The sequence below is a fragment of the Coffea arabica genome, chromosome 4c (assembly GCF_036785885.1).
Source record: "Coffea arabica cultivar ET-39 chromosome 4c, Coffea Arabica ET-39 HiFi, whole genome shotgun sequence".
In the NCBI taxonomy this organism is placed as follows: domain Eukaryota; kingdom Viridiplantae; phylum Streptophyta; class Magnoliopsida; order Gentianales; family Rubiaceae; genus Coffea; species Coffea arabica.
The window spans coordinates 9,905,436-9,915,537 of NC_092316.1; the positions used below are offsets into that span (position 1 = coordinate 9,905,436).

Sequence of the window (10,102 nt, forward strand, 5' to 3'; positions counted from 1 at the left end):
AAATACACGATTTATGAATATTATAATAGGAGTGCCATATTTTTCATTTTGTTAGTTGTAGAGTTTTTTAACATATGACTCAATCAATCATAAAAGTATGTTCGGGTAGCTTATTATTAGCAAAAATTTATTTGATTGCATTACAAACACATTATTTTACATATATCACACTAAAAAAGTGTTACGGTAATATGTCAAATAATATCCTAGCCAGACACATTTGTTTTTATTCCCCTTTTGTCTAGAATTCCCTCTCCAAAATTACCTCACTTTGCTCCCTTCAATGTTGAATTAGATCAATGACCCCTATGTGATATTCGATTGTTTCCAATCGAGTACATAGATCACAAGTGGCAGAATCTTTAGTATATACGCAATGGTCCTCTTATCTCTCCCACTTGTAGGCAGAATCTTTAGTATATATAATTGTTTGAAAGAATGAAACTCGTAGTTCGAATTTGGTTTATATTTAGTCTTCTATTTTTTTTTTTTTGGCTTACTTTTCTTCTTTTTTATTCTATTAAAGGTCTTTTTTTTGTCAAAACGATAACATTTGTATTGATTTAAACTTGATAATACAAGTATGCTTTACAAAAGGGGCAAGCTGCCCTCACAATCCTTTCGTGCTAGCTCTTTTATCCAGCCTGGGAATTTTGTTTTCCAATATACATCATTGACTAGCTTCAAAGCAAATTTTGCTAGCCTATGACACACTCCATTTCCTTCCCTACATATAAAGGAGAAATTGCATTGATCAAAAAACTCCCTCAGCTTTTGTATATCCTCCAATATCACAGCATAGCTGCAGTTGTTGCATGAGACTGTTAGGATGCAGTCTATCATACTTTTGCAGTCCGATTTATTTCAATCTTCCTCCAGCCCGCTTCTTTTCCTAATTGCATAGCAGTTCTGATTGCCACAACCTCATCTAGCCCTGGTTCACCTATCTTTTCCTCCGTTATGGCCCAAGCTTTCAGACTCTCTCCTTTCCAGTTCCTAGCAACAATTCCTTTACCAGTTCTGATCATTTGTGCTAAGATTGCAACGTCTGTGTTTATCTTGTACACCTTCTATTGGAGGCTTCCAGCTTCTACCATGTTGAATGGGGGTTGTTTCAGCAATGCCAGTTCTGCTTTCTAGTTCCACAGCTTCCTTGGATTCCATCCATTCTTGCTGAGCTTTTCTTACAACTGTGATTTCCTCCATTTTTGCATTGTTGAAATTGATCTTATTCCTTGCTTTCCAGATTTGCCAGAGGATATTGATTGTTAGTTCTATGTGCTCCTGACCATTAACTCTTTGAGTTGCTTCTAAGAGTCCTTCCCACCATCTCCAGAAACTAGCTTGTAAGGTCTATTAACCCATCCCAGCTGATTGAACTTTAGTTTCCAAATCTTCTTTGCATAGTCATATTCGAAAAAAAAAGATGCTTTAGAGTTTCAATTCCATCCCCACAGCTTGTGCATATGTTGTTCCCCTTCCATGTTCTTCTGTGTACCAAGTCATTGACTGGAATACAGTTTTGCAGACATTCCCAAATAAAATGTTACAATTTGTGTTTAATATTTGTTCCCCACACCTTTTTCCACAAACTTTCCTTTCTGTTATGGCTGCTTGTCTGTTCCTTGATCTGCACTGTTTTTGTTGCCTGTGCTTCCATCTCCTTTGCTAGTGCATAACCTGCTCTCACTGTGTACTCTCCAGTCTTTGAATGGTACCAGATTAGTCTGTCCCTTCTTTGGTATATGCTGAGTGGTATTTTTGCAATCTTTTGGGCCATCTCTCTACTAAAGATTCTATTCAGTAGCTCCCTGTCCCATTGTCCTTGTTTAATCAGCTCTTTGACATATTGTACATCCCCATGTGCTGCTCTATCTGGTTCCACTCTGCTATCTCTTGAGTCTGGTACCCATCTATCTTGCCACACCTTGATAGTACTCCCATCCCCAACTTGCTTCCTTATTCCATTTATCAATAGGAATCTTGCACTTAGTAGGCTCTTCCATAGGTAAGATGCTGATGTAGAAGCTTCTCTCATCCAGTCCTGTAAACAGTCGAATATGATATTGTATGCATCTCGTATGAGCAAGTTAATGAGAAATTAGGCCTATTATGCTGATTGTAGTCGCAAGGGACAAATTAAACCAAATCAACATCCAACGGGAAAAGTGAGAAAAACATACTTTTAAAAGGACTATCTTAAATTAAAATAAACATTTTTCTAAAATCTAATTGTTTATAAAGTTAGATCAACTATTGTTACTAAAACAAGAAAAAAGAAAGAAAATTGTTTAGGGAAAGGGTTAGGTTGAGTGGAAATGTGGGAGGATTATAAGTCAGAGGTTTTGGGTTCAAGACGACCTTAACTCTCACTTAGCGAATGTTGTCCTTTTTCAAATATCAATACTCCAACTCTATTAAAGGACAAAATCATACACACTGCCCACAAACATAGTCAATAAATAATCTCCCATAGTATTTTATTTGAAGATAATTGCTAAAATCTATACTATAGATAAAGGGAGAGAGAAGGTATTAATGTAATCTGTTTGTGTCACTTTTATAATTTCTATTTTACCCTCTAAGTACAAGACCAAATAGTATCATCATCCCCCTAAATTAAACACACGCAAATACACACAGCATCCTCATTTCTAGACTAATAAAACCTCTAATAAGATAATAACTGCCACCAATTTTCCATCCAAAAAAGAGAGAGAAAGAAAAACATAATTCTTCCATTAATATTTAAAAAAAAAATTCTCCTAGATGTTTTGCTAATGACAGAGCTGCCCCCATGCTGGATCAAACTACAGACTTTCAGTTTACAAGACTAATACTCTACCATTGAGCTATAGAGGCCTCCTGACGCTCTTCCATTCATAATTGCTAAAATCTATGCTATAGATAAAGGGAGAGAGAAGGTATTAGTGTAATCTGTTTGTGTCACTTTTATAATTTCTATTTTACCCTCTAAGTACAAGACCAAATGGTATCATCATCCCCCTAAATTAAACACACACAAATATACACAACATCCTTATTTCTAGACTAATAAAACCTCTAATAAGATAATAACTGCCAACAATTTTCCATCCAAAAAAAAGAGAGAAAGAAAAACATAATTCTTCCATTCATATTAAAAAAAGAAATTCTCATACACGCTTTGCTAGTGACAGAGCTGCCCCCATGCAGGATCGAACTACAGACCTTCAATTTACAAGACTGACGCTCTACCACTGAGCTATAGGGGCCTCCTGGCTTCTGAGATTCGCTCGTTCTTAAATCACAAAAATACAAATACACACAAATAAAACACACACAAAAATGGTATCATCATCCCCTTAAAATAAACACACACAAATACACACAACATCCTCATTTCTAGACTAATAAAACCTCTAATAAGATAATAACTGCCAACAATTTTCCATCCAAAAAAAAGAGAGAAAGAAAAACATAATTCTTCCATTAAAAAAAAAAATTCTCCTAGATGTTTTGGTAGTGACAGAGCTGCCCCCATGCAAGATCAAACTATAGACCTTCAGTTTACAAGATTGACGTTCTACCACTAAGCTATAGGGCCTCCTGGCTTTTGAGATTCGCTTGTTCTTAAATCACAAAAATACAAATACAAACAAATAAAACACACACAAAAATGGTATCATCATCCCATTAAATTAAACACACAAAAATACACACAACATCCTCGTTTCTAGACTAATAAAACCTCTAATAAGATAATAACTGCCAACAATTTTCCATCCAAAAAAAAGAGAGAAAGAAAAACATAATTCTTCCATTCATATTAAAAACAAAAAATTCTCCTAAATGCTTTGCTAGTGACAGAATTGCTCCCATGCAGGATCAAACTACAGACCTTCAGTTTACAAGACTGACGTTCTACCACTGAGCTATAGGGGCCTCCTGGCTTCTGAGATTCACTCGTTCTTAAATCACAAAAATACAAATACACACAAATTAAACACACACAAAAATGGTATCATCATCCCCCTAAAATAAACACACACAAATATACACAACATCCTTATTTCTAGACTAATAAAACCTCTAATAAGATAATAACTGCCAACAATTTTCCATCCAAAAAAAAGAGAGAAAGAAAAACATAATTCTTCCATTCATATTAACAAAAGAAATTCTCATACACGCTTTGCTTGTAACAGAGTTGCCCCCATGCAGGATCGAACTACAGACCTTCAGTTTACAAGACTGACGCTCTACCACTGAGCTATAGGGGTCTCCTGGCTTCTGAGATTCGCTCATTCTTAAATCACAAAAATACAATAAATTAGCTTTTTTTCTCTCATTAACCCCTCTTTTTTTATTGACGAGACCTGAATCAATCGATGGAGACCTCTTTTGATAGCGTAAGAATCCCTTTCCCAGTTTCCCTCCATTTTTTGTACCTGTTTTTTCTTTTGTTTTGCTTTCCCTAAATTCCATGCTCTTTTTTTTTTTGGGGAACAATGTCCATATATCTATGTGTATGAACAATTGAATTGATAAGTGTCAACGAAATTTAGGATTTAATCGGTGAAATATTCAAGCGCATTTGGAGGAGAAGAGCCGCAGGTTCTTTTCTTTTCTTTTTTTGTTGTTTGGTTGTGTGGTTAACAACTTTATTTGCTTATTTATTTGTTCCCATTCATGCAGAGCGCGAGAGAAATGAAGTTACTGAAGCTCCGGATACCGAGGTTTTCCGAATTCGTACTTTTTTCTTTTTTACATTAAAATTTTCAATTTTCACCTTTTTTGTTTAGTGTTTTTAGTGCCAATTTGGTCATACTACGCATCCAACCTATTTACCAGTTTTTTTTTTTTTTTTTTAATGTTTGTCAAAATTTCGCTTCAATTGTGATTAAATTTTGGAATTTTCTCGAATTCGAGTTAGTTACAACGTTGTTTATTTTTATTTTTAAAATTTTTGCTTCATTTGGGATTAAATTCTAGAATTTTCGTGAATTTGAGTTAGTCTATAATTTCTATTGTTGGAACTGTGATATAATTGCAGGTTGGAGTTGGCACACCTAAGAAAAGTCGGCCTACTTTGGGTAAATTCTCTGTATGATCTCTGAAGTTGAAGTTCTTCTATTGCTGGACTTTTTTGCTTAAATGTATGAGTTTTATGTGCAAATTGCGCAGATAATCTAGTGTTTATACTGCATATTGTTGGATATCTGAAAGAACCTTTTGAGTGAACTAGATTCTTGAAGTTTGATGTAGGAGTTTAGGATGCCTTCACTTATCGAGTCCATTGTGGCGTTTACATGGACTAGGATGATAGAAGGATCACATGTGAAGCAATGCAGAAATGTAACAGGAGCAATTTGGGAATTTTTGGCCTGCTAAGCCAATTTTGGATGCCTGTGTAGATTTGGATATGGTGGATGCGAGGGGATAGAAAGAATAGGGAGAGGTATGAAATAATGAAGTTTTAGTTGAAATTAAAGGAACAAAAGCTGTTGGAGTGTGCTTTTACCTTTGTGTTATGTTTCTGTGCAAAAATACATGTTAAACAAAGTGAAATAATTATAAGGTTCTGGAAATTTAGGCACTATGACAAAAATCAGGGTTGGATCTTCTGCAAAGGCATACATTCTATTTACAACATGGAGGATTTAATTTGTAGAAGTGGTTTAAAGAATGCTAATATAAAACTGGATGATTAAGGTTCCTTGTTATTTGAAAGCTTTTTGGATGAGCTAATGAGTTACATTCTGGTTAATTATAACGAGTGATGATGATTTTCTCCTATATGCTCATGTTTGCAGCTAATGCAAAGGCCCTGAAGCTTAGCTCTGAGCTCCTCAGACTCTTTGTCACAGGTATGGTCTTGTAGTCTATTTGATGCAAAAAGTGTTCTACGAGATGTTGCATTGTCTTGATAACCCTTTTTTCCATCTGAGGTAGAGGCTGTTCAACGAGCTGCTATGATTGCTGATGCAGAGGGTGCGAGTACAATAGAAGCAACTCATTTGGAGAGGATACTTCCACAGTTGTTGCTGGACTTTTAGCAGATTTTATGGTCTAGGGATTTGTAATCGTTATGGAAGTAAGCATTTGTTTAAATCATCTAAAAGAAGTTGCACATTTTCTTTTGTTAGTGGTCTTGCAATTGCTAGGTCTTCTATTGGGTATTGGTAATCTTAGAACTGATTGGGTGCATTTGGCAGTCCCGTGAGTTATTTGACACTGCAGATTAAGGAAGAAATCTATTTTTTTTGGGAGGGTGGGGGGGGGGGGTGTTTTAAAGGAAGAGATGTTCTTTGCTACGTGTATATCATGAGAAGTGCTAATGTATAAGTTTGGTTTTAGATATACAGGGACTTTGTCCTAACCATTTTCTGTCTTGTGAAAGTTTGCTATTGCTCTCTGCTGTAGTATTTGCTTGTACTCCCGCTGGCTAGTTGATGAGACATGTCCCTTTTAGTGCAAAGTGATGAGCTTGGTTGGGCAGCTAGATCATGCAGGACATGATGGTGATAAATTCCCAAATGACAGGCTATGGGGCATTTTTTACAGTGTCATTTTGGCTCTCTCCCGGTTAGAGCTTGGGTTCACCCCTTGGTTTCCCCTACTTAGCAGGTTTTCCCCCCTTAAATGGTGATGTGTCATGTGTAGGAACGGAAGTTTGAGAGCTGGGAGTCTGGAGTAATGATATTTTCTTCATCTGGTCACTTGGGAGGTTGATTACCATTAAAGTACAATGCTCTAGCTGCCCAAGTTCAATCAAGACTTTTTTTTTATTTTTTTACAAGAAGCATTTGAGGAAAAGAAATATCAAGAAGCATTTTGAGTACCTACTATTGTTGAAAGCACAATTCTGCATCTCCAATGAAACAAACACATTTAAATCTATTGTTTGAGAAAATTTGAATATTCTACAATCGAGCAAGGGGCTACAATTAATCCAGATACATGGAGACCCACAAAAGAAATCAGGTGTTTGTTTTGGTTTTGTCCTGCCTTATATTTACTTATTTATAAATGTTGGATTTGTTGTGCACTCATTATTAATTAATTAGGCAACAAATTAATCTAAAGAATTAATCCAGATCCTTCAAACTTGGTTGAAGTGATCTGATCAAGCTGTAGTGCCATTTCATTTGTGAGATGATTTTTCCAGTCTCCAACCTCAGCTTTCCGGAAAAAGTGTTGGTTTTCAATCATCATCCATTTTCCAGTCTTGTTGCGCAAACTATCAAAGCTACAAAGCCTCAAAATCTCATCAATCAATCCACATGCCTCTTCCTCGGGAGAGATAGGACACCCAATGAACTCAGCTATGCGCTTCAGATAAAGAGCTGGTTCTTCTTTCACGTCTTCATATTTGACAAATACTACCTTGTGGGCTTTCTTTCCAGTAATCCAAAATATGATCCCAAACTGGTCCACAGATGCTCACTCCCCTACAGAATTTGTCGAACGTATCCTCCTCAAGTGAATCTTCAGCTCCTCGCCTCTTGCTGGTGAACTTCCAATACGAAGCAAACATGTCCTTGATGCTTCTGCACAAATAAACAATCTTGCACCCTGATTTCAGCACTGACTTGGGTAGTAACACGAGCGGGGAATGTGTCGAAAGCAGCCTATTTGAGGAAGGTGTATAATGTTGATCTGCAATCAGCTGATCATCAGCAGCATGTGTTGAATATTCAATGAAGGGTACCCGCGTATGAGGAATATGGTTCGAAGACTCGGCCGAGACCGCGAGTCTCGGTCTCGGCCGAGTCGTTACTGGAACGGGGCTTCTCAATCCGATACCGGGACGAGATGACTCCAATATATTGAATCGCCGAGAATTCGGCCGAGATGTTTCTGAGAAGGATAGAAACGGCCGAGTCGCCACGAGTCATCCTGAGTCAACTCAAATTTTTATTAATTTTTAATTATTTTTTTATCATATTAGAATATTAAATATTTCAAAAAATTTGCGTTTTGCCGAAACTACGACCGATATGCCGAAACCGATGTGGAACGATCCGGGCCGCGACCGCAACCGCGACCACGACTTTGAACCATGATGAGGATTTGAAGTGAGTAAAGGATGGCTTTGGTTGATAGGATAATTTTTTCGGTTGATTAAGGCGAACATGAGAGCCTTGAGCCAAGTAGTGCCTGATTTGGGAATTGAGATTAGCAGGACATCACTACTTTGAGACTGAAACTGCCTCTATAATGCAATGAGCCCCTCCAACATGCCTATCATCCAGGAGCCAGAAACCCCTGAATCCTTACAAATGAGAAGATCACCAGACTGATGATTTAGAAATTCTTTTACTTTTTTCCTCTTGGAAAAATAAAACTTATATCTACCTCTCACGTCTATATCCACATCATTCACATCATCAAACTGATACGATATGGTTTGGAATTAATGGAACCAAAGATTCGGGGGGAAGGGGGAGGTGGGGTTGAGCAAGAAACTGAATGTTGGAGAGTTGATCATAACAATAAACTAGTGTCATCCTGAATACACCAAAGCCAAGGATTAATGGTGGTTGGGGTTGGGAAGGTTGAACAAGAAATATCAATGTTCTGAATCAACCAAGACTTGCAGGGTTTCTGACGGAGCATTAAAAAAGAAAATGTGCAACAGGGAAGCCTTGAGCACCACTTGCCACCCATTAGCACAGCCTTTTAATCAAACAGAAAATAGATTCCAAGTTATTAGGAGGACGTCAATATTGGTGCATTTCACATAGACTACTTTGAAATTATTTAGTGGTTAATTTTGATTAAAGCAAGCAGACAAGTTTTACGATTGTTTAAGGCTAAAAAAAAAAAGTCACTAGTGTTTATAATTGCTTTCATAATTTCTTACAGAAGCAATTTATGAGACCTCTCTAAGCCGAGGAAACTTTCATGCAACCTTCCCTTGAATATGCATAGGTAAAACGTATTTACTCTAATAGAATTTGGTAGAATCAATTCACACTTCATACGTAGTTATCATCATAATTTTTACAATTTTAGCATAATTAGTGTACTTTATAGGTAAAAATATTCACACATTGGAAAAGGCCAAAAGTAAATCATAAAATCATGAAATTGAATTAGGTCAGATTTTCAAAAGAGAAATTTATTGAAATTACCAAATTCAATCAACTGAATGAGTGACTTTGAGTTTGATGGTCACCCCTAATTATAGTTACATAGAGACATTATATAGACATTATAAATGAAGAGACAAAATTCATATTGGTGTATATGGTATATATACTCAGATTGTATAAACCAATGGAAGGCGTCTAAATGCTTTAGAGAAACTACTTAACAGGTGACCCGTTCTGTCACCAATTGGCTGAATCGGGTTGTTTTGTGGGTCCTCCTTAGATTGTTCTTTGGGCCATTCTTTGATGACTCCCTGAGTGTTAATCTAACTGTGTGCGTGAGTTCTTGCCGTCCCGTGAGAAAAAAAAAACTACTTAACAAAGTCATAATTTCATAGAACAACTATACTAGTGGATTTGCCTTAAAATCCTACAAAACTCTTCCATACATTTGAACTTCTTTTTTCCACAATTGTAGCCTTCTTTTCTTTTCTCTTATTATAGCAAAACAAGTTTGTCAAGTGTTTGTAGCTTATAAATCAAAATTAATATGGTTTTGTGTGAGGTATGAGCTAAACGAGGGATTTTACTATCACTCATGTGTTAAGTGATGCTAAACTATTACTTAGTTGTTCAAAGATGAGGGATCGAATTTATCAAGGTTGATGGACTAAATCGGAACATATAAAAAAGATTAGGGGCCAAATGTGTTAAAATTGAAACACAAAGAACCAATGCCAAATCAGTTAAAAAAAAAAAAAAGAGTAAAGAATGATAATTGTAGAAACCTCCCTTGAAGTTGCTCATACTTATAGATAGTGCATTCGAGGTTTGAAATATTACACCTACCTCCACCATTTTTACCGTTGAATAGCAAAACCTCAAGAAATGACTAACTTTAGCCAAAATTTCTTATGAATGCCTAGAATTACTCTCATGAACTTCTCAAAATGATAATTTTTTTTATATAACCAAGTCTATCACTACTATCACTATTTTGTAATTTGCCACCATGCCTCCATTAA

The 10,102-nt window shown here is 36.3% G+C and overlaps 1 protein-coding gene, 3 non-coding genes and 1 pseudogene across 5 annotated transcripts; 1 reads left to right on the forward strand and 4 right to left on the reverse strand.

Annotated features, from left to right (window-relative positions):
- Window positions 1–3,182: 3,182 nt before the first annotated feature.
- On the reverse strand, window positions 3,183–3,254 carry TRNAT-UGU (transfer RNA threonine (anticodon UGU)). The gene has a single exon. It is a non-coding gene; the product is annotated as a tRNA-Thr (tRNA).
- A 598-nt stretch (window positions 3,255–3,852) lies between these two features.
- Window positions 3,853–3,924, reverse strand: TRNAT-UGU (transfer RNA threonine (anticodon UGU)). The gene has a single exon. It is a non-coding gene; the product is annotated as a tRNA-Thr (tRNA).
- A 244-nt stretch (window positions 3,925–4,168) lies between these two features.
- LOC113739405 (protein MHF2 homolog) lies at window positions 4,169–6,127 on the forward strand. Of its 2 annotated transcripts, none has more exons than XM_027266614.2 (6): window positions 4,169–4,391; window positions 4,548–4,596; window positions 4,678–4,718; window positions 5,036–5,075; window positions 5,796–5,849; window positions 5,931–6,127. In XM_027266614.2, the coding sequence occupies exons 1-6, from the start codon at window positions 4,371–4,373 to the stop codon at window positions 5,963–5,965; spliced, it is 240 nt and encodes a 79-aa protein (XP_027122415.1). In that variant the 5' UTR covers window positions 4,169–4,370; the 3' UTR covers window positions 5,966–6,127. The 2 variants fall into 2 exon arrangements, with proteins under 2 accessions (XP_027122415.1, XP_027122414.1); XM_027266613.2 differs by having other exon boundaries at window positions 4,281–4,391; window positions 5,935–6,127.
- TRNAT-UGU (transfer RNA threonine (anticodon UGU)) lies at window positions 4,191–4,262 on the reverse strand. The gene has a single exon. It is a non-coding gene; the product is annotated as a tRNA-Thr (tRNA).
- Window positions 6,128–7,062: 935 nt separating the features above from the next.
- On the reverse strand, window positions 7,063–9,935 carry LOC113738921 (cytosolic sulfotransferase 5-like; annotated as a pseudogene).
- Between the last annotated feature and the right edge of the window lie 167 nt (window positions 9,936–10,102).